General features: G+C 58.6%; 1 protein-coding gene across 3 annotated transcripts in view; it reads right to left on the bottom strand.

The window, feature by feature from the left end:
- Positions 1-22575, bottom strand: part of FLT4 (fms related receptor tyrosine kinase 4) — a 41312-nt gene that overhangs the window by 8516 nt on the left and 10221 nt on the right. For 2 of the 3 annotated variants that reach the window (XM_019963694.2, XM_070792310.1), the window contains 26 exons: positions 18786-18882; positions 17854-18098; positions 17542-17654; positions 17255-17417; positions 16923-17062; positions 16477-16645; positions 16064-16181; positions 13261-13415; positions 13010-13172; positions 11402-11531; positions 10184-10292; positions 8834-9196; positions 8405-8551; positions 8175-8306; positions 7893-7999; positions 7480-7615; positions 6902-7006; positions 6239-6352; positions 5983-6071; positions 5712-5862; positions 5039-5133; positions 4544-4666; positions 3195-3306; positions 1933-2032; positions 1468-1573; positions 720-868 (listed from right to left, as the gene is read on the bottom strand). In XM_019963694.2, the coding sequence (XP_019819253.2) occupies positions 720-868; positions 1468-1573; positions 1933-2032; positions 3195-3306; positions 4544-4666; positions 5039-5133; positions 5712-5862; positions 5983-6071; positions 6239-6352; positions 6902-7006; positions 7480-7615; positions 7893-7999; positions 8175-8306; positions 8405-8551; positions 8834-9196; positions 10184-10292; positions 11402-11531; positions 13010-13172; positions 13261-13415; positions 16064-16181; positions 16477-16645; positions 16923-17062; positions 17255-17417; positions 17542-17654; positions 17854-18098; positions 18786-18882 (3631 nt within the window). The remainder of the gene's footprint in view (positions 1-719; positions 869-1467; positions 1574-1932; positions 2033-3194; positions 3307-4543; positions 4667-5038; positions 5134-5711; positions 5863-5982; positions 6072-6238; positions 6353-6901; positions 7007-7479; positions 7616-7892; positions 8000-8174; positions 8307-8404; positions 8552-8833; positions 9197-10183; positions 10293-11401; positions 11532-13009; positions 13173-13260; positions 13416-16063; positions 16182-16476; positions 16646-16922; positions 17063-17254; positions 17418-17541; positions 17655-17853; positions 18099-18785; positions 18883-22575) is intronic. The other variant, XM_019963695.2, reaches the window with a different exon arrangement.

The raw sequence follows: 22575 nt of genomic DNA, 5'->3' as shown, positions 1-22575 counted from the left end.
GCCCCTGCCTGACCTGCACGTGTGTACGTGTGTGTGCACATTCGAGTGCCTACGGCGGGGCTGGTGGAAGGAACCTGGCAAAAACCAGCTGGGTGTTCCTGTTCCCCAGGCTCAGCCTTGCTCTCTGCTGGGGAAGATGGCGTGGAGAGTCCCGAGCTCTTCTCTCAGCAACACCAACGCGAATGTGGATGTACGACCTTCTTGGAATGTAAATATTCACTAGCCTCTGACCCCAAACTCTGGATACTTAGGCTCCATTCTAAATCCTGAATAAGGTTAGTGAGTGACCAGCCCCACCCTTGGGGTCCCTGGGAACTCGCCCCTCTCCCCGCCTGCTCCATTCTATTTCCTTACAGGGTGGAGCTGGCCAGGCCGTGGTGCCTGAGAGCGGCGCTCCCTTGAAATTGATGGTGGAGGGCCTTTCAGGGCCTAGGAGTGTGGGCAGGCGGAGGAAGCCAGAGGGAAGAACTGAGGGGGCACGGAGAAAAGCAGAGTTCAGAGGCCACATGGGCTTGCAAGGACTTGAGACTGACCACACCCACCAGGGCATCAGCGATGCTGTCACTTAGCTCTTTGAGTTGATAAACAATGGCCTCTTAAGTCCTTCTCCTTCACTTTTCCTTGATGACTGATGACTTACTTGTCCAAACTTACATGTCCAAACTGCTTTGCCCTTGCCTGGGGGACCCTTGGATCTGAAGGCGGGGGAGGGGGCTGACCTGGCGGCCAGGCTGTGCTGGTGCAGGCTCAGCGGGCTGTCCTCTGTGTCAGCATCCGTCTCTGTGATGTGCATGGCCGTGGTGGATGCCTGCAAGAAGCTGCCTTCCTCCGAGCTCTGAGAACCACAAGGAGCCACGCAGTCATCTTCCTGGCAGGAATGGCACAAAAAGCCAGGGTCAGAGGTTCCTTGGCCCCACTTCGCCCCTACTCCTGCACTCAGGACTTCTAGAGTTCCTGATCCTTCAAGTGCTATTCTCAAGGGCTCCAAGGGCTAAAGGAGCTGGGCAGGTTCTCCCCACAGCCCTTCCAGGTGCCCCATCTAAGGAGGAGGCAGGCATAATAACAGCATCCTCGTTTCAGAGCCTGGCTGTCCCACAGCCTTGAACATCGGTACTTCCCACCCTCACCTTGGGGGAGCACTGGCCCCCAAGTGCCCATCTCAAGTCCCTGAGGCTGGGGCAGCAGGCAGCTCCCTGCTTCCTCCTCCAGGTCTCAGGGCTGGCCTGAGCCAGCCCTGAGCTTGGGGAGGGAGATACAAGTCAGAGGTGGGTGCAGGGGGCAGAGGGGCAAAGAGGGAGGGAGAAGAACATGCCACTCTTCTGCCAGGAGGTAGGGGCTCCTTGCCGGCTCCCTGAGGATCAGCCTGGGGCTCTTCGTGGGAAAGTTGGGCTCTGACCATCCATGTGATGGTCCCTGGCTTGAGGGCCAGAGGTTGCTGCAGCAGGACAGGGAGAGTCGGGGCCTCACCTGCTGGGCCCTGCCCTGAAGCAGGTTCCCCAGGATCTCCACCAGATCTGAGAATGCAGGCCTCTCTTTGGGGTCTCCCGCCCAGCAGCTCAGCATGATGCGGCGTCTGTGGGTATAGCTGGATGCTGGACGGCAGTCTGAGTGCACCCTGCACCCGAGCCCAGCAGACCCAAGTCTCCCACCTCCCGCCGATCCCTCACACCTGCTCTGCCTGCCTCCCTCCCCCGGGCTTAGGCGGGCCGTCCCTCCTACCTGCAAGGAGGAGAGTTGTCAGCAGACCCATGGTGGAGTGAGAGGCGGTGTCTGCAGGCCTCCAGCCCGGCTTCTGTGCCTGAACTCCCTCCCGCCTCCCACCCCTGCTGGCAAGCCCCCTTTCCCAAGCCTGCACACAACCCCCCTTATCTTTTCCTGGTGCCCACCCACCCCTACGGCCCCTCAGTGCCAGCGGCTTCCCGAGAGACTCACATGGCAGGAGTGGCTAGCTCCGGGGCCCGCATCCGGGTGCCCTCTTTCAGCCGCTGGCAGAACTCCTCATTGATCTGCACCCCAGGGTATGGGGAGGCCCCTGATGGTAGAACAGGACGGGGGCTGGGTGGGGAGCAGGCTACCGCTGTTCAGCTCAGGTCCGACCCGCTTCTGCCCCGGCCCCTTATGGCAGGGAGCTCACCCTGCTGCCCCCCTCCCCTCGGACGAGTTCTTTGTTTGTTTAAGAGGATGGTGGCACCCGCTTGTGAGAACTGCCATGAGCATCAGAGCTTTCACAGGCACACTGGTGGAAATACTTCCCACCCTGGGACCGTCAGGGTCAGTAGAGCTTGGCTGAGCCAGTTGAGTGGCCCTGTCACAGTGAGCCCTCTTCAGAGAAGCCTTCTCCAGTTCTTCCTTAAGTCCTGTGGGCTCTACCAGCAAAAAGGACCTAGCTCCTGCAAGCCATACAGTAGTGGAAAGGCCCTTTTAAGACAAGAGTCCCTCCCTCAAACCCTGCACGGCTCCCAGTAGACTTAAATCCCAGGCCCTCACCCCAGAGGGCCTGCAGGGGCTGCCTGGACCACCAGTACAAGCTTTTGCGGCATCTGCCAATGCTGACTGCTTACACCCTGCTCAGCTCCCAACACAAGGACCACGGCCCTGACCAACCCTGCACCCTGGACTGCTGTTGTGCAGGCCCTCTTGCCTCCAGCCCACCCACCGTCGTTAGCCTGCCCCTCCTGGCCCCTCTGGCTCACACCCAGCACTGTCCTTCCTGTGCTCCCCGTGCGCTTTTATCTTTACTAACAGTACCGGTCATGGTTGCCATTCAGCCTTTTCACTTTTCTACTTGTTTCCCGCCTCACTCCCACCCTGGTTGGGGCCCCTCATCTTGGATCCAGCGAGGCCCGGTTTACTATGTGAGGTGTTAGCAGCTGTGGTCATCAAGGGAGCAGCTGGTCTCCTTCCAGATGCTCCCCAGACCCACGAAGCCAGGAGCAGTGTCCCCAATGGCTTGTGAGGAAGGGGCTCGGCCAGGGAGGGAGGGGTCTGGGGAACTCCTACGGCCTTTCCCTCTGTGACAGGTAACGAGCCCAGGAGCTGCTGGGTGAACACGGGGTTCTGCCGTGGGCACAGGCTGGACATGAGGGGGGACCCAGGGGGCCCTCCAAACAACTGTCTCAGAATGAGCGGGACTGCTCGGCCCAGGTGTGCATCTCTGCTGAGCTTGCCCTGCCCTGCCCCTTGCCTGTACTCACCCAGGGAGAAAATCTCCCAGAGCAGGACCCCAAAGGACCACACGTCGCTCTGCGTGGTGTACACCTTGTCGAAGATGCTCTCAGGGGCCATCCACTTCAGGGGCAGCCGGGCCTGTGGGATGGACGTGTGTCCCAATGGGGAAGGGAAGAATGGAGAGAGGCCAAACCCAGGGGCATCCCTCCCCTGCCCCTCTTCTCCCCAAGAAAGGCTCTTTGGTCAGGACCACCCTGCGTGTATTCAGATGGCTCCTGCAATTGGCTCTGTCCCTGCCGCCTCCCCCAACTCCATTCCAGAGGTGCCTGGTGACTTCTTTGAAGGCTTCTTCCCTGCTACTCTTCTGGGCAGACATCCGGTCCCTCTCTTCCCCCGTGCTCTCCCAGAGAAAACTTGTAGCCTGTCTCCAGCTCCAGACCCTCTGGCCCAGTATACTGAGGGATGCTGTATCCCTGCACACCCTCACCAGCTCCACCTCTATCCATTCACTTGGTCCCCACACTGGAAACCTGGCATCACTCCTGACCCCTCCTCTGGTGGCTCCTAATGTGACTTCCCTCCTATGGCTTCGACCTGGGAGCCTTGAGGACCATGGGCCTTCCTGACTTGCCTCTGCCTCCACCCTAGCACCCCCCACCCCTCTCTTGTTATAGCTTGTAGAGGGAGTTTCTGGACAGCTGACTGTTATCTCCACAGTCCCCACACACCTGAGAGTTAGAATAAAGGACAGAAGCCTGCACGGTGGGCCTCTCATTGTCTGTTGTTTAGTCACCAAGTCGTGTCCGACTCTTGCAACCCCATGGACTGTAGCCCACCAGGCTCCTCTGTCCATGGAATTTCCCAAGCAAGAATATGGGAGTGGGTTGCCATTCCCTTCTCCACAGCCTGGACCCAATTTGCCTGTCAATCTCCCTCTAAGCCTCTTCCTTCATCCCCTGGGGCAAAACCCTAAACAAATGTAGATGCTCAGATGCCTGCTTGGCTACCTCTGAGCACCACCAAGGAGACACAAGCTGCCGCTAGCACCCAGGTATTTTTCTCTGACTGTGCTACACTAGGTGTGTCCACCTCGAGGACAGACGCCACGTAGGCTCTACCTCTGTATGGCCGGCCCCTACTGAGCAGGTGTGTGGAGTCAGTGCCCACCTAGTGGATCAAAAAGGCCAGACACAAGCTCCATTCGGAGCACTGGGGCCCTTGTTTGTCAGCTCCTGTCTCCACTCACCTGCTCCAGGTGCCTCAGCAGGGTCTCCAGGATCCCTGTGGGTGCAGACCTTCCAGGTCGATGGCAGTGAGTCCCCCACCCTGCTCCGTGGCCCAAAGCCCCCAGCCCCGCTCTGTGGCCTGTACTCACACTGCCCTTGCGCACATAGTCAGGGTCCTTGTAGATGTCCCGGGCCAGGCCAAAGTCACAGATCTTCACCACGTCACTTTCTGACAGCAAGATGTTTCGAGCGGCCAGGTCCCTGTGGATACACTAGGGGGGTGAAGAGGAGCAGTGAGGCAATCAGAGCAGGCCCCTGTGGCCACACCCCCACCTAGAGCTCCAGGATGCCCTGCATGAGTCCCGCTGTCTTGAGGATAGATTTCTGTGTGCCCCATAACTTGCCATGGAGAGAGCTGGTGGCACTGTGCAGACAGCGAAGAAGGCTGTGCAGTAGGACAGACTGGCTCTATACCTAGCTCTGCCTCTGACTAGCGGAATATCTTGGGAGTTCGGTTCTACCCTTTGGACTCAGTCTACAGCTCTGCAAAGTGGGAGAGATGTGCCTTGACTACGGCTTCACTGTGGGGTAAGCTGGTGAGTTTTGGCCTTTCTCCCCTCTGAAGAGACTGCTGGGGCAGTCACCTTTCGAGAGGCCAGGAACTCCATCCCTCGGGCCACCTGGAAGCTGTAGCAGACAAGGTCTTCCATGGTCAGCGGGCTCAGCCACAGGTCCTTGGCTGCACAAAGAAGTGAGGCTGGCTAGGAGGGTCCTCAGCTGTGACTCCCACTTTCCACCCAGCCCCAAAGGGAGCACTTACGTGTTCACTGAACCTGGCTGTGTCCCTCCTGGCCAGGCTTAACAAGCCTGCTGGCCCACTCTCCTGCCCCTCAGCTTCCCTTCTCTCCGTGGTATCCACTAACTACTCCTAGAGCAGTGAGTACTGTTGCCACACTAAACCTCTGCCTCTGCTACTTCTGCCTGGACCGCTCCCCACCATGTTTGCAGGGTAAACTCTTATTTATCTAGAAGATGACCAAATCAAACATCAGAAGTCTCACACCCCCAGGAGGTTGACCACGTTCAGGGGGTTACCCGTGTGGATTAGGATTTTGAGCTCCGACATTAGGGCGCACGGCTCGCTGGCTATGGCGCCCTCTGGCGGGAACATGGGGGCTTTGCTTCCTGAGGTGGCCTAAGGCAGAGTGCATTTCATACGCTCCCATGTTAAGTCCCTCCAGGAGGGCCCCAGGTTGGCTTATCCCAGGGTCCTGGAGCATGCCAGCCGTTTCGGGCAAGGGGAAGCCAGACTCTTACCTTCTTGGACTGGAGCGGCCCGCCCTGCCCCGCCCTTGCCCGTTAAGAGCCTTGTGAGGAGGGCCATGTCGCAGTTCCCTGGCCTCCTCTGGTCAGCCTTGGCGTCCTCCACCATGGAGCAGAAGCGCCTTCTCTGTTCAGCAGACTTCTCCTGCGATGCACAAAGCAGGTCGGAGCGGGAGGAGGCTCGCCATCTACTGGAAAGGCACTTTCCGCCCTCCCCACCCGGCTCACCAGCAGAGGCCTGGCCCTCGGTGGGGCGCCCACCTACCGCGCAGGGATTGAAGGCCTCTCGCTTGGTGCGCAAGAAGTTGGAGAGATTGCCATACTTGCAAAACTCCACGATCACCATGAGAGGGCCTGGGGCAGGGCGGGAGGGTGCGCTGGAGGGCAAGCACCACAGCCACGGCCCCGCCCCCAAGCCCTCCTGTGTCCCGCCTACTCCCGGCCCAGCTGGCCCTTCACACCCACAAAGATAAGGGCACCTTGGGGCTTCGCCCTCCCTGCAGGGCGCCCGAGTTCTTTACCATTGGGCTTGGTGCAAGCCCCCAGGAGGTTGACCACGTTGAGGTGGTTACCAATGTGGATTAGGATTTTGAGCTCCGACATCAGGGCGCGATGCTCGCTGGCTGTGGCGCCCTCTGGAAGCAACATGGGGGCTTTGCTTGGTTCCCGGCTCCACCTGGCCCCTGACCCAGGCCCTGAATATCCCTTTGTGCTGGCCACTAGCTCAGATGGTAAAGAATCCCCCTACAATGCAGGAGACACAGGAGTCCCAGGTTTGATCCCCGGGTCTGGAAGACCCCCTGGAGGAGGAAATGGCAACCCATTCCAGTATTCTTGCCTGGAGAATTCCATGGACAGAGGAGCCTGGTGGGGTACAGTTCATGAAGTAGCAAAGAGTTGGATACAACTGAGCGACTACTTTCACTTTCAGCTGAGCTGAGGCCTGGCCAGCTCTCTTACTGGTGGGGGTGCAGCAAATACCACCTCCCTCTCTGAGGCAAAAGGTTTAGGTGGGACTGATAAGTATTACTCAGAGGTGAGCTCCAGGCCGTGGATTCCCTATATAACCTCTGGTAAGAATCTGTTCTGAACCTGTTTCCCCTCCGGCACCACAGACCCACCAGCCCACCCAGAGTTGCTGATCCTCACCAGCTCAGCCACCCCTTCTACCCATGACCCCACACCTTTCAGCATTTTCACGGCCACAGTGTCACAGCTGCTGCCCTTGTTGATGCCAAAGGCTGAGGCTTCCACCACCTTCCCAAAGGCCCCGTGGCCGAGGACTCTGCCTGTGGGCGCAGGGAGCCGGTTCCAGGTGAGCTGTATTGGGGTGTGGGTGGAGAGGACTGGGCAGAAGGGACAACCCCTGTGGAGGGCCAGGAAGGAAGGCCCAGGAGGGGGAGGAAAGTCAGGAGCCCCCCTGCCAAACAGGAAGTGCATGGGGAGCAGGGTGGGGAGAGAGGGAGGAGAGAGACTGACAGGAAGGCCTGCATCCTCTCCCAGCAGGTGTGACAGGCCCACCCTGCTCAGAGCAGCAGGAAGTGACCTCGGGGGGCCTGGGAATTGAGAGCCCCTATAATAGTTCTGGGGATGCGTGCCTAGATGGACAGGTCAGGCCAGGTGGGGGCCAGGTGGGACTTTCTGGCATGAGTTCTGAGAATAGAGGGATTGCAGGGCTCCAGCCTGTCTGACCCCAGAGCAGCTGAAGCAGTGTCTGCCCAGCAGGACTGGGTGGGTGAAGCAGGCTGGGAGCGGGTCTCACCGAGGTGCAGCCGTTCCCGGGGGAACTCCCATTGACTAGCATCGTAGGACAGGTATTCACACTGCTCCTCCAAAGGCACCTCCCCGGGGTCCATGATGATGGACAAGTAGCCAGTCTTGATGTCTGCATGGGTTGGCTGGGAGGTGGGGATGGGGACAGCTCACTGACTTGGCCATACCATCCTGGCTTTGGTAAAACTGTGCTCAGGACAGATGGCCTCTCCTTAGGGACTTCTGATATAGGAGGGGACAGATGGACAACCTCTTGTCCTCTAAGAGTGAAGCATGGAGGGGTCTGGGGGGCCTCCCAGGATACAAGGCTTCCAGGTGAGCCAGGGTGAACCATATTCCTTAACTTAAGGGCTGGGCAGGGTGGAGAGAGCCCATGAGCAGCTAGGGACGAGGAGTGCTTACCCTCCTCATGTTACAGAAGATGAGGAGAAGGAGGACCCAGAAAAAGACAGCGATGACTCCGGTGCCAACAAGGATCACGATCTCCATGCTGCCTTTATCCTCAGAGCCTGAGTGGGCAGAAAGAGGGGGGTGGCTACTGTGCACATATTGTGATGGGGGAGAGGGTGTACCCTTCCGGCGGCAGCCCTTCTGGTGGGCACAACTGGCAGTGAGGTGGCCGTGAGGAGACGGCATCGAGTGCGGGCAGAAGGTGGGCTGGGGGGCGCGAGGGGGAGGCGGGACCTTCCACAGCCACGCTGGCAGAGGAGTTGACACAGCCCTTGGCGTTGCACACACTGCACAGATAGTGGCCCGCATCCTCCTCGCGCACGCGCTGGATGCTCAGCCTCTGGTTCGAGTCCGCCAGGTCGATTCCTGCAGCGAGGGCGGTGGACGTTTGAGTTCAAGTAGGTCTGGGGCTTTGGCCTCGAGAGCTTCCGGACCCCGCCCTCCACCTATATCCATCCCCCTACCGGACTCTTCTTCCAGCAGCCTCTCATCTTTGTACCACACGATGCTGGGTACGTGCGTCCCAGCCACTGGGCACCGCATCTCCAAGGAATCGCTCACGTTCACCAGGAGGTCGCTTAGGTTCTGTGTGAGCCGTGGGGCTTCTAGGGCTGGGGGCGGGGGTCGAGAGAGAGCTGAGTGGAGCTGCAGAAAGCAGGAGGGCACTCCAGGAAAGGGCCCTCCAGTGCTAGGAGCTCTCCAAGCTGAAGGGTCAGGATTTGAGCTCGGGGTGGGCAGGGCTGTGCACCTCCCTGGAGGGGAAGGAGACGGGGATGGATGCTCTTGCAGGCTCGGGCTTGTGAATGGACTGCCCAGGCGCATGCGGGGCGCGGGGGTAAAGGCTCCTTGGGGAGCGCTGCCCTGACTGGCCCCTCTGGCCCGGCTTGCCTCACCCTGCACGGACAGGTACTTCTTATGGCAGTGCTTGTCGTGGGTGCGCCGGTCCTGCACCTCGCACACGTAGTCGCCTTCGTCTTCTGGTGCCACACTGGGGATGGTGAGGGTGAGCGTGGCGTGGGGCTCCCCGGACGCCACCTCCTCCAGGCTGGCGGCCAGTGGCGTGGCAAACAGGTGCACGTTCTTGCAGTCAAGCAGCAGTGGGTTCCCCTGCGCGTCATGCAGCGTGGACAGGTTGAGGCGGTACCAGTGCAAATGCTCATATGTGTAGTTGTCAGCCCGGCAGCTCAGGCGCACGGTCTGGCCCTCCAGGGGCTCTTCTGATGGCTCTGACTCTATGCTGAAGCCATCGGGGATGGCTGGGGAAGGAGGAACCACTCACTGTGACATTGTGAGGTGCTGGCGAACCTACCCACCTGCTCAGGGACTGTCTCTCTCTCTTTCTCATTGACCTTTGAACTCACTCAGCTCTCAAATAAGGGTGTATGTCACCCTACCTCGGCCAGGGACACCACTCTGGAGACCTCCTCTCCCTCTCCCTGACAAGAGACCGACTCTCTCAAGTCAATTCCACCAGGGGCTCCTCCTGCCGTGCCTCCCTCTAGTTTTTCCTGAACAAGCCCCAGCTGGGTACTGCCCCTACCTCTCCCAGGAGCCCAGGCCACCAATGAGTTTCTTGCCAGCAGCTGAGCAAGGGCACAAGGGCCCATTCTCCCTCACTGCTGAGCACACTCCCACCCCTGTCCTCTTCCTGACACAGTCTGGTTCCATTAGCCTTTGGCAGTGGCTCCCGATTTCCTTTCGTCCCTCTAGCTGTCCACTGTCGAGCTCCTATGGGCTCCTCTCTCCTGTAGAGTGTTTTCTTTGGCTCCACCTCTCTTCCAGGTGCCTGCATTTAAACCTCTGGGCCCAGTGACTGTCCTTCCATGGTCTTCTTACTGTTCCTGAGGTCATTAACAGGTTTGAAAAATCTGAGGCAACCATGGACCTTCTTCCCAGGGCCAAATGCACATACGAACCAGCTGCTGTGCAGGATCCATGGCTCAGGAAGAGGGTGGGAGGGAAGCGGAGGTAGGTGGAGCTGTGGGGAACAAGATGGCACCCCTCGGGAGGCACCTCCTGGTCTAGGGGCAGATGGCGCTGCCTCATCCCAGTTCATATGCCTATAGCCTCCAAATCTGTCCTCCTGCCAAGGCCCAGAGGCCCGGGGGGCTGGGGTTTCTCCTGGTGCCTCACAAGACACTCACTGGGGCCTCAACGCAGGTGTGTTTTCTCCTCCCATGCCTGGCCTCCTCCTGCGCCCACCTGGCTCCTGACCTCCATCCAGGCCTGCCCAAGTCACTCACTGGCCACGTAGAAGTAGATGAGACGCTCATCCTGGCCCACTTTGTTGAAGACCACGCACTTGTACATGGCGGACACATTGGCCTCCTGGATCACCAGCTTGCTCACCGTCTGGACAGGATACATGTCAGGTGTAAGGATCCATTCCCTGCCTAAGTTCCCCTACCCTAACCTCCTCTTTCTGCATGGAAGTTGCTGTGCCCACTAGAATAATGGGGGAAACTGAGGCTCTGGGCTGGAGATGACCAACGCTCAGAGACAGTACCAGGACTGGTGAGGCAAGGAGAAGGTGATGAGGTCCTCGGGCAGCAGCAAGCGGTGGCTCCCCTGAAAACTCAAGGGACAGCATGATGGACAGCTGGCCTCAGCTGTGGCTGGGGTCAGAAGGCAGTGTTAGGCAGGACCAGAGAGACCTCTGGCTGCAGATGGGCTCAGGCTACTGCCATGCTGGGGAGGCGACAGGGGCCTGGTGGCACTGGGTTGGTCCAAGCCAGAGTTCCGATGCGCTCTGGTCACATCAAGCGTCAGCCTGTGGTCCCAGGAGTCGCTGTGTGCCCACAGACACCTCGGGGCTGCCTGCAGCGCCTCTCAGTGCTCTAGGTTGTGGCAAGGGGAGGAGACGGGGTCCAGGGCTCCAGAAGGACTCTGGCCTGGGGGAGTGGGCAGCTTGGAGGCAGAGGAAGAGAGAGGGCCATAGGCTCTGCCTACCAGCCCAAGAGCCCACCCCCCAACCTCAAGCCGGGCACTTCCTGGCCAGCCTGGAACAGGAAGAGGCTCTGGAGGTGTGTAGGAAAACAGGAAGTGACTGTAGGAAGTGGGTGCCTTTGTTCAGTCCTTCCCCTGCTTGGCCTCTTCTAGGGATTGCCCCCAGCCTGGGCCAGACGTCTTCGGGGAGGATAAAGCTTGTCCCCAGCCCCAACTCTCCCAGCCTTTGCTAGTTTGGGCCCACAGCCGTGAATCTCAGCTTCCCTCTCTGGGAAGCAGCGGCAGGTCAGGCCCTTGCAGTCTATTGCAGGCAGGGAAGCTGATGTCCAGAGACATTGCAGAAAGGTTACTGACTCTCAGATGCTATTGCAAGAACTCTGCAAGTCCAGTGGAGACCGAGAAGGCTAGGAGAGGACCCCACCTCTCCTTCTGATCCCACCTTTCTTCTTCTGAAGAAAGGACCTCATCTCTCTCTTCTTCTCCCCCAGACACTCAGTGTCCTGGCTGGTCCATACCTTATTTTTGCCCTCCACAAACTCCGTCCAGGTGTCCAGGCTCTCAATGGGGTTCACAGCATCCTGTGTGGTCACCTCCCTCCAGTCCTGGCACTGTGGCATTCGGTCTCGCTGCTGCCGCCGCCGGCTGCTGAAGACAAGGAGGGACAAGGGCAGTTAGGGATCCAGGCAGAGGGGACTACACTAAGGGTAGGGTCAAGCTTTTCTCATACTCAGGGTCATCTCATCTCATGGTGGGGAAGGTTGGTCCCCCAAAGTAAGCGAGGAGGGCAGGGGCTTTGTTGCTGGCACACTGTTCAGGGCTCAGCAACCCATCCTGCATGGGCTGCCAGGCCCAGCCTTACCCAGTAGACCAGGATCTGTGCCTGCAGAGCATCACATGCCTGTGACTCTGTGCTAGTCCTCTGGTCTGCTGTGCCCCCTGCCCCTACCCTCATGTGTCCCTTCCTGCAAAATCCACCTAGATCTCCTGGGGCAGCAAAGTCACTCCTGTTAACTCCTGCTACAGGAAGCCCTCTCCTTCCGTCCCTCTTCTACAGCTGCAGCCCCTCCCTGGGACGGCTGTGCATCCCAGCACCTTTGGGCTTCTGCTGGGATGAGGGTTTAAGGGGGAAGGCATGGCTCAAGGGAGGCTCTTGTCTGCCCTAGGGAAGCAGAACTCGCCCTAGGGCTCTGTAGTCATACAGGGCCTAACAGTAGAGCATCAGATGGAAGCACATTTGGAGGTGCCAGTGATCTGCAGCCTCATGGTCCAGAAGAATCTCTTATGAGCCTCGAGTGCTGTGGGCTGCCCACCCCTACTGAACCTCCCTAACTGACCATGCCAAGGGCCACAGTCTCTCTGCCAGTGTGGCTGCCTCGTCTCCCTTGGTTTCTCAGCTACTGTCCTTCCCCAGCCTGTGACCCTGTCCCCTGTCCCTTAGGATCTCTTGCTAAATGGCAAATGTGACTAGTCCCTCCCTTGCTCAGCACCATTCACTATCTCTCTAGTGCTTTCCAGACCACTAACCATCTTGGAGCCCTCCATTCCTGGCCCTTGCTGGTTCAAGTTTTCCGTTCTCCTGGACTGACTGTCCCACTGGCACCCAGGTAGGGCAGTGTGGCCCAGCAGTTGGGCAAGCTCTGCTGCTTACTGCCATGACATTAGGAAAGTCGTGTCCCTTCTCCAACCTCACTTTTTCTCTCTAAGGGGTAATGGTGAGCACTACACAGATGAACTTAATGTGCCTTGGAGTTCACTCAGTACACGTCTCGCAAACCCAGCCCAGGCCTGCCTGCTTGGTGAGGGGTGTCCTCCCTAGTGCCCAGAGGCATGTCCTTTGGTCCCCTCCAGACGTGCAGTTGCGTGTCTGGGGAGCATCGCTTTCAAGGGAGAGGATGGTGGGGGCCGCACCATTCCTGTGTCCAGCCTGGCCTGACAGTACAAGGGAGGGTCTGAGCCTTGCTCAGGCAAGGTGAGGTCAGGGATTGACTTACAATGCATGAATCGTGATAGGGTTTGGGTTTAAAGCGGAGCTATGGGGAGGGGTGCTGGTAGTGAGAGGGGGTTATGGTTGAAGTTGGGGATGGGGCTGGGAAGTAGGGGAGGCGGGGTGGAGCTACACTCACAGGCTGCGCTGGCTGAAGGTCCTGCAGGGCGTCCACGGCCGCCAGTGCCACTGGATGCCGAGAGGAGGGGGCACCCCGTAGGCCGTGCAGGTGAGGGCCTGGCGGCTATGGCGGGAGTAGATGCTGGGGGAGGAGGCCTCCTTTTCATGGATGTGGGGGGGTACTGGAGACACAGGCAGACAGCCAGTCAGTCAGCGCACCCCCAGACACCCCCCTGTCCCCTCCCCCTCTCCTGCCCCACCCACACCTACCATTCACCACCAGCTCTAGGCTGATGTTACGCCTCAGGCCAGCCGCGGTGTTCCACAGGGCCAGGGTGTAGATGCCCGCACTGGCCTCCGTCACCTCCTTGAGCACCAGAACATGGGGACTGTGGCGCCCGGACACTGCCTTTCTGTCCTTGTACCTGGCCCAGGGAAGGAGTTCAGGGGGCTGTGTGACCTCCGCCCCAGCCCTGTCCTGTCCCTTCTTCTCTGAAGCGCCCCAGCCCTGACCACTAGAACACGGTCAGGAAGTGGGAGAGGCCTCCCCGCCCCAGACCTGCTTCTGGGATGAGCAGCAGGAGTGAGGGCTGTGGCAGCCAACTCTGGACTGGGGAACAGACAGCTGCGCAGATGGTCCTTGGGCTTGAGCTGCAAGGGCTCACAACACCCCCAGGCTCAGGACCAACGAGAGTCCCCAGGGGCCCTTGTCTCTGCCATAGGCTTCACGGGGCTGTGCTGTGAAGGAGTGGAGGAGTGGTCCCCGAGGGCGCAGCTCAGACCCTGACCACGTGTGGGTCTGGGAGCCCTGACCCTGACTCTGCCCTTCCTGGAGCTCTCCAGATGCGTGGGCTTCTTGTTGCCCTGCCCCCTTTCCCAGGGCCTTTGTACTCACTTTCCTGCTTTGCTTGGATGCTAGACACCTGCAGGGCTCTCTCTCTCCTATATCCACCATCATCCAGCCATCAGAGCAGCTGTGTGGACCAGGAGCTGGCCCTCGGCCCTGCACGCTAGCTGGCCCTCCATGTCTGGACGCTAGTGTTCACACAGGCGCGTGTTGCTTGTCGGTTCCCACACTGAGCTGTACGTACGGCCACTGCCGTATGCCCTATGTGAAGAGCGGCACCCAGCACACATAGGCTCTCAGTGTACATGGGTATAAATGGATGACTCATACCCCAAAGGAGACTCCTCTCCAGTCCTGAGTTGGGAATGAACGCAAGCTCTGGCCTCTGCCTGGAAGTAGCCCTCAGGAAGGCATCATCTTCTGGTTTACTAAGCCAGAGAGACACGAGGAAAGCACAGCCCTCGGGATGGAAAGTAACAGCGAGGGGCATATAGGGGCCTGGCTCTCAACTGTTGCACCACAGCCCATTCAGAAGAGGTTTGACTTGCCAGAAGTAATACAGCAGGGCAGGGCAGAGTAAGGCCAGGCTGGGAGGCCTGCTGGGCTCTGGTGCAGAATCCTAGTTGCTACCTACTGCGTTTGTGATCCTAGGCACACTCCTTCACTGCCTCAAGCCCCCGAGTCTTCACCTAAAAACCAGGGAAACCAAATGCTCCTTCTTGTAGGTGTGGTCAGGTCTCCCAAGATATAGCCTTGGGGTCAGCATGGTGCTGGACACACAAAGGCTGCTTCGGGGGCGAGGACCAGCCTGTCCACTAGATTTCTGTCTGTTCACTTGCTAGTAATCACCACATGATTACCTGGAAGACTGGACCCTGGTGGGGCTATGCTCACCACTAATGCCCCGGGGCAGGTGTCCCAGTGGACAGTGGGCCCAGCAGAGCACTTCTTGGAGGCAGATATTGACCAAGTGAGAGAAAAAAAAGAAAGGGCCAGATGTGGTGGGAATGGCAAGAGGAAGTCAGCTGCCTGAGGATCAGGCCTGGACCAGATCTTTGATGCAACAGAGCTGGCCACTCTCCCAGACAGGGTCAGTACTACTGGCCTTGGAAAGCAGGGGACAGGGCCTTAGTCCAGACTGCACCAGTGCCCTTCAGGATACTATCTCAAGTGTCCCGGTCCTGCACCAGGTGGCCCTGACGGACCCCAAAGCCTGTGCCTCACAGGGAGAGTCACAGAAGTCCCAGGCCCAGGGCTTCCAGGGCCCTCCCAGGAGAAGCCTGCTTCCGGACTATGGCCAGAGAAGTGGGATGCTGGCTGAGAATGTCTGGGCTTCTTCTTGCCAAGCTCTAGCCTTTCAGAAAAGGTCATCCTGTCTGGTAGGAGGTGCTCCAGGCTAGAAAGGCGAGGCTCCCCTGGCCAATTGTGAAAGAGCAGATGAGTCCCGGGAGGCTCAGGGCTTGGGCAGGAATGCCTTTACCCTTTCCTGGCCTATTTCCCTCCTGTGTATGATGAGAGTCAGACTAGAGTGTGATCTCCCAGGATCAGGCCATATAGACTGCTCAGGAGGCTGAAGGGTGCATGGTGGGGTGCTGTGCCTTCCCGAGTTCTCGGGGAGCATCTGGTGAAAGTAAAGCCACCACTGAGGGACCTCTTTCTGACTCTTGGCATACCCTGCAAGGAGTACCTTATTCTCAGGTCACACCCAGAGCAGGGATCTTGAACTTGTAGGCCTCCCGGAAGCTCTAGTTCACTGGCACACAGCTCTCAGGCCCAGCCCAGAAATCCTTGTGAAACTCTTATCATATCTCTAAAATTCTGGTTAGAAGTATCCTGGGGGTGGCAACCTGTTTGGAGAGGAGCCTAGGAGACCTGAAGCCATTCCTGTACGATCCCCTCCAGTGGGGGCCCTCAGGCTGAGTGGGTGCAGGAAAGAGTTAGATAAAGCCCTGTGCTATGCCCACCACACCCACACATAACAGGAGGCCAGTATTCACACTCTTTCACAGTTTAGCAGCAATTCAGGCCAATCTTCCCTCTAGCCAAAATACCACATGATGTGTATATTCCTTGGAATCTTCATAGGGGGTCCCCCACTCCAGGCACAGGTCCCCATCTAGGTCTCAGGAAGTAGGCCCTGATGGGGGGAATTTTGCCCTTCCCTCTCTGTGGCTCTTTCTTGCACTGGACTTGGTGGGTAGGGAGGGGCAGGAACAAGGGAGGTACCATTGGAACTCTGGTGGGGGATAAGCCGCCAGCTTCACGGGCAGCTTCACCAGCTCATCTCCTGCCGTGGCCTCTAGAACCGGACCCTTGAGCCACTCGACGCTGATGAAGGGCTTCTCTGTCAGACAGGAGACATCAGGGTAAAGCCAGGGCTGGTGTGGCTGACCCACCACCACCCAGGGATTTGCAGCCACCCCCAGTGGCCAGATGCCCTGCTCTCTGGGGCGTGGGAACTGGGCAGTCCATCCACTCATGACCCTCCCTTCCCTCTGGCTGGACTCCACATTACTCGGGTGCACCATGACCTATGACCCTGGGCCCACACTGCACAAGAACCCTTGTGCTCCAGGCTTGACAACTGACACCCAACCTAGCCCAGGCCATGCTGGGCACAATGGCCTGACAGGCCGTACCATGCACAATGACCTCAGTGCTCTCCTGGAACTGCTGGATACCATTGTTGGCCTGGCACACGTACGGGCCCAAGTCACGCTGGCTGACGTTGTGGATGGTGAGGATGCTGGAGAGCTCTGTGTGAGTCTGCTGGGAGCGCCGCTCTGGTACCCACTTACCCCGCTCTGCCTGCCCAGGACCAGGGGAAGAACAGGGTCAGAGCAAGTGGGCTCTGACAGAACTGACCCCCGTAGGCACACCCCTCCCCCCAGCCCAACCAGCAGCAGCTCCAGAAGCCTTGGACTCAGACTCTGAGTTTTCCTTGGCATAGGAAAACTTCCCTATCAGACAAGGGCTTCTGGGACAGAGGGAAGTACGTGTGGGCCAGACCAGGGTGAGTGTGGGCCGCGACAGGGATTCCTGGGGATGATTCAGGTACAGCCCCTGCCAGGGATGCTGAGCTCACCTGCTTCCCTGGATAGTTCCAGTCAAAGGTGACACCTGAGTTGAACTCGGCCCACACGGTACAGTTCAGGACTAGTTTTTCCCCAACCAGCAGCTCCAGCGATCTCTTGGGGAACAGCTGGATGTCATAGAGCTCATTGCCTGGTGACACATGCACAGGGACCCCCATGCCCTTTGTAGGACAGTGCATGTAGAGTACAGGGCACAGGGCATCCCCTGAGACCAGCCAAACCATGGTACCTACAGCCCCACTGCTGGGAGTTAGAGGGTTCCTGTCCAGGACATGGGGAGTAGTCGCTGGGGAGGGTCCTACAGCCCCAGGCAGCCCCCTACCTGTGATGTGCACAACGAAGGGGTTGGACAGGAAGGCCTGGCCGCCCCAGGTGGTCTCACATTGCAGGTACAGGGCATCGCGCAGCAGAGGGGTGGGCACCCGCATGCCCCGGCGGTCATCCCACACCACCTCCTGTCCATCAGGCTGCAGTGCTGAGCTTTGCTGTAGGGACGCAGTGGCTGTCAGGGCCCAGCTACCCCCTGCCCCTTGGCCAGACGACTGGCCATTTTCCCAGGGACAGAACTGGAGGGCCGGATTGAGGGTAGAGATTGGGGTGGGGCTGTACCGAGCGCAACGTGACGTTCAGGCCGGGGATGGACACCAGGCAGGGCACCCACGTGGAGTCCTTCCTGTTGACCAGGAGTGTGTCTGGCTTGTTGATGAATGGCTGCTCCCAGTCTGAAGAGAGGGGACAGGGTGGGGGGGCGGGGCGGGGCTCAGGGAGTCTCTGCCCAGGTGTGGAGCTGCAGGGCAGCGCCCCCTCCCCCAGGGTCCCAAGGCTGGGGTTGCAGCCACAGATGCCAGCCACCTCTTGAGGACCCAGGACCCTGCCCATGGCTCCTGAGTACCCTTGGGGGTGGGTGCTGGGCTGTCTCACCTCTCACAAACACGTAGGTGCTGGCCGCGGTTGTGCCCTCAATGCGAGCCTTGATGTACTTGTAGTAGCAGCGGTAGCTGCCTGTGTTGTTGGCGTGGGCCTCCTGCAGCTGCAGAACCTTGCAGTAGGGCCGGGTGTCTGTGCCTTCACAGTCTCGCACGGTCCCCGTGTCCTCACCATCCTTCTCCTCTGGGACTGGTGCATCCTGAGCCCCCGGCCAGGCCCACTCCAGGGGGTGCTGCCCCCTGGCGAAGGAGACAGGACATCAAGAGAGGCCCAGGCCACAGCCCTGGGGGACAGTCCCTGTGGAGCCTCTCAGAGGCCCAGCCTTGCTCATAGCTGATCCCGTTCAGAGGTCAGGGTAGACCAGCACTTGGGGAGGGTACCCTTGAGCCTCCTGGGGCCTCGACCTGGCTCCTGGGCCTGCATTTGGCAGGCTGTCCTTCAGAAAAGCCTGAGCCTCAGATTACAGCTGGGGCTGAAGGGAAGATCACAGCTTGGCAGTCTGTGCGGGTGGGTCTGGGGCCAGTGAAGGGTGGCTGAGTGTGGGTGCAGGCAACCTATGGTGCAGGCAGTATTCGTGTAGGGTGACCTGGGGGTGGGCATGGGGTGGCCTGGGTCACTACGGGTTGACTCAAGAATGGATGCAGGGTGATAGATCTGTGGTCTGTAGGAGATTGTGAGGTGGGTATGGGTGAAATGGGATAGGCTGCAGGATGCCTGCGTCTACAGGGCAGGGGATGGTCTGTGCCTCTAGGAACCTACACTGAAGCCACCTGGGAGCACCCCTAAGCCTTGAGGCCTCTCTGCCTTGGGGCTGGGGTGCTGCCTTCTGAGTCCTCTGCCACCATCAGCTCTGCCTTCTATAGTCTCCATGGTCTGCTAGGTAGGAGAGACCCAGGCCCAAGCCCCCCTGGGTGAGGGCGGAATACCTGCAGGAGATGGACAGGCTGTCACTGGAATCGATGACATATGTCTCTTCCGTGATGTTCAGGGTTGGTGGGGTCATGGAGTAGCCACTGGCCAGGCCTGGGTTGGGAGATAGGGTTAGCGTGGGATTGGGTCATAAGTTCACAGGACGATATCCATCTGGTGCTGGCGGGCCCCTCTGCAGGGCAGGTGCTGCCTAGCCTTTCCAGCCCAGAGCAGGATTGATACGGCCCAAGACATCTGGGAACCTCCGCCTCAGGCTTAGCCTGCCCACTGGCTGCAGCCCCAAGTGAGCCCTGATTGAGGCCTGGGCTGAACTCAGGCCTCTGGTCCCCCAGGAGTGGAGCTGCCGACATGAAGTCAACAGGGGAGACCAGAGGCTTTCTCCCACATTAGGCGAAGCCTGCAGTACATTTCCTTGGCATTAAGACCCCCCCAGCCACTGCCTGTGAGGGGGTCCTGCACAGCACAGCTCCCCAAACACGCCCCAGACTGAGGCCTTGGTTTCTCCCTGGGATTCTTCCTGTGGCCTTACCCTCTTCTACATCCCATGGAGTCCATCTCACATGTGCTTGGTTCCATCAGTTTCCCTTTGCCCCCAAGGGACCTTCGGGCTGCCCTTGCTCCCCACTCCCTGCTCCCCCTGCCTCAGCCCCTCCATGATTCCAACAGGTCTAATCCCCAAACAGAGAACTGCCTCGCCTGGTTAAACACTTCCTGTAGCCCTCCAGGACCTCGGCCCTGCTGCCCACATGGCTTCTTAGTCTCCATCTTCCCCCCAGCAGGAGAGTGTTGCGTGCGTGTGTACACATGTGTGTGCATGTGTGCACGTGTGTGTTATCTTTGTGTGCATGGGCGTCTGTGGGCATAGATCTGTGTTTATAGGACTGATGATGAGTGCTGTGTGTGTGTGATTTTGTGCATGTGTGTTACTGACATGTCTGTGTGTGTGTGTGTGCGCGTATGATCCTGGAGGAGTGTGGGAGCAGGCCCCAGGGGAGGTCTGGGCCTAGAACTCTGGCAGATGCATCCTGCCAGGACCATCCTGAGACAACAGGAAGTGAGGACTGTGTGGCTGGAGGCCCAGGGCTGTGTTCTGTCCCTCCCCCGAGTCCCTGTCCTCCTGGGGGGCACAGCCCACTGCCCTGCCCTAGGCCCCAGTCCCACAGGTCCAGTTCCTCTGCCCTCCCCAGTTCAGCTTCCTGAGGCTTAGAGTCTTGCCCTGGCAGCAAACTGTGGGAGGCAGACCTTGGAGGAATCCCCACTATAGTGGGTTCTACCTCACCCTGACCCCAAGCTGCCCTAGAAAGCAGCACAGGATGGCACACTCTGCACACCAAGATCTCATTTCAGCATCACATGGACAAGATAGCTCCCAGGGTCTGGCCTCCTGCTGGCCAGACTTCTCTATGTACCACACCACCACTGGTCAGAGGCAGAAGGTCCTCATTGAGCATCTAATCCAACTAGCATCTAGTCCAGCCAGGGAACCTGAGGCCTTCCAGCTGGACTGCGTGGCCAGCTGCTGGGACCACTATGCAGTCTCTCCTTAGCTTGAATCCAGTGCACCCACTCCTGGCACTCAGGACAGAGGCCCCACCCTGGGATCCCCAGGTGGGAAAGTAGCAGGTCCATTCTTTCCCAGGGTGGGTTCTGGCTCCCCATCATACTTCCTCACCTGGCCCTGGGGCTGCTCAGGTGGAGAGGCCCCACAGTGGGGATGATTCCTTCTGGTGGTGAGGGGCTGGGAGTGAATGCCAGGAGGACACCTCTAAGGTGGGTTTTGAAAGAGAAATAGGATTTTCCAGGCAGTGGAATGTGAATAAAGCCACTCTACAAACTGGCTTCTGAGCTACAGAAGCGGAGGAGGGGCAGGGATGATGAACTTGGGTTTGTGTGAAGGGATGAAAGAACCAGCTCCCAAGTGGACCACTCAGGGGGCAAGCCTGAGGCTGGCATTTGGGCACCAGAGGAGACAGGCAGCAGCCAGGACCTATTTGCCCTGGGTCATTTGTGCCCCATTGTGAGGGCTGTAGTATTACTCTGGGGCCCCCGGGAAGGCCAAGCTAGGGCCTCCTTCCCTGAGGTGCTTCTCCAGGGCATGCCCTTGGCACTAGAGCTACGGCAGTCGTCAGCCCAGCTTCCTTTGCCAGCTCTCCTTTGCTCCCAAGATAAAGCGGGGAGACCCCAGGCCTCTCCCTCTGCCCACTCCTCTTCTTTCGGGCTTTATCGAGACATCTGACAGGCACAGACTTCTCACTATCATCCCAGAGTGCCAGACTTCATCTTGAAGTCTCTGTGTTCATTTTTTCACCCTGGACATTTGTACTTCCTTCCCTCCTGTGGATCTTCCTCTTTAGGTTCTAATTCACGAGTCCCTCTATAAGGGGCAGTCACTCAGGAGAGACTCAGGTGGTGCTGGCCCCTAGGCTTATGCTGCTAGAACACTTACTAGACTGAATCATGGTTTTCTGGTCACATCTGAACAGAGACTGCATTTTATTCATCTTCCTAACCTTAGTACACAAGAGGTACACACCTAAAATTGAGGATATGTATTCAAGAATACGTAGGCAAACTGGGAGATTGTTGAGCGACAGGGAGGACTGATGTGCTCCAGTCCATGGGGCTGCAGAGTTGGACATGATTTGGTGAGTGAACAACAACAAATTCAAGAATGGTAGGATGGATGAAGGATGATCAGATGAATGAATGGGTGAATATGTGGAAGGATGGTGGGTTGAGTGGCTGGATGGGGTATGGAGCCTATAGGAGCTTCCTTCCTAGAGGCTACCATACCACCAAAGGAAGCATCTGAATCACTGTGCTAAATGGGAGGTTCATCCACTATGCTTGCTGACCCTTTCACCCATCTGAGAGCCTTTCCTTTATTGCCACATGCCCTGAATTTCCCCGGTGCTCCTTTTCTCCCCCGCCTCTGGACCCTGTGTGAGCAGTAGTCTGTGCTGTACACATCACTGGCCTCCTCCATCCTTCCTGCCTTAACTGAAATCTGCATTTCTGAGGACACCGCTGCCCCTGGGGTGGTTACTGCTCCCCATTGCACATGTTGGAGAACTCCTTGTGGTCACTTCCCCTTTTCCAGCAGCACCACCCACTCCCCACTAAAGCTGTCATCAGCCCTGTCCTGGTCATTTCCCCTCATTCTCTGCTCCTGGCTCTTCAGGCTCCCCGACCTCAATCCAGGCCATTTCTCAGAACTTCGGCAGCCACAGGACTGAGTCACCAGCACCCCGCCTTTGCAGTCCTCATCCCCATTGTCCCCCGCCTTCAGCCCCTCACTTCCTGGGCATACCCTGGTCTTAGTCCGCACCAGAAGCTGTCGCCATCAACTGCCTGTTCTCCTGTACTTCTTGCTTTGCCTCCTCTGTCTCCTACTAAATCTCACCACTGCTAAGTCCTTCAACCTCATCAAAATATCCAGGCCAGGAGCCCCTCTGCACTGCCACCTCCTCCTGGCCCCGCCCCTCTCCTGGCACTGCATGGCCCACAGCCCATCATCCTGCATGCTCCCTTGCCCCTGCCTGCTTCCCCAGCCCTGCAGTGCCCATGCCCCTGAGAGGCTCAGTATGCAGCGCAAAGCCCGGGACCTGTGCTGCCTCCCCACTCTCCTGGTGGCAGAGCCTGAGTGGCCTCGGGCTGAAGTTCAGGGCAGTCCCTCCTCCTTCCCTCTCAGCACTAATGAAGTAGAGGCATCAGATGGAGACCCCTCATCTTCCCACACTCTAATCTTACACCCTTCCCACACCCACATCTCTGACATTCCTGCTC

This window comes from Bos indicus, chromosome 7, assembly GCF_029378745.1.
Source record: "Bos indicus isolate NIAB-ARS_2022 breed Sahiwal x Tharparkar chromosome 7, NIAB-ARS_B.indTharparkar_mat_pri_1.0, whole genome shotgun sequence".
NCBI lineage: Eukaryota > Metazoa > Chordata > Mammalia > Artiodactyla > Bovidae > Bos > Bos indicus.
This window is presented reverse-complemented; position numbering and strand designations above follow the sequence as displayed.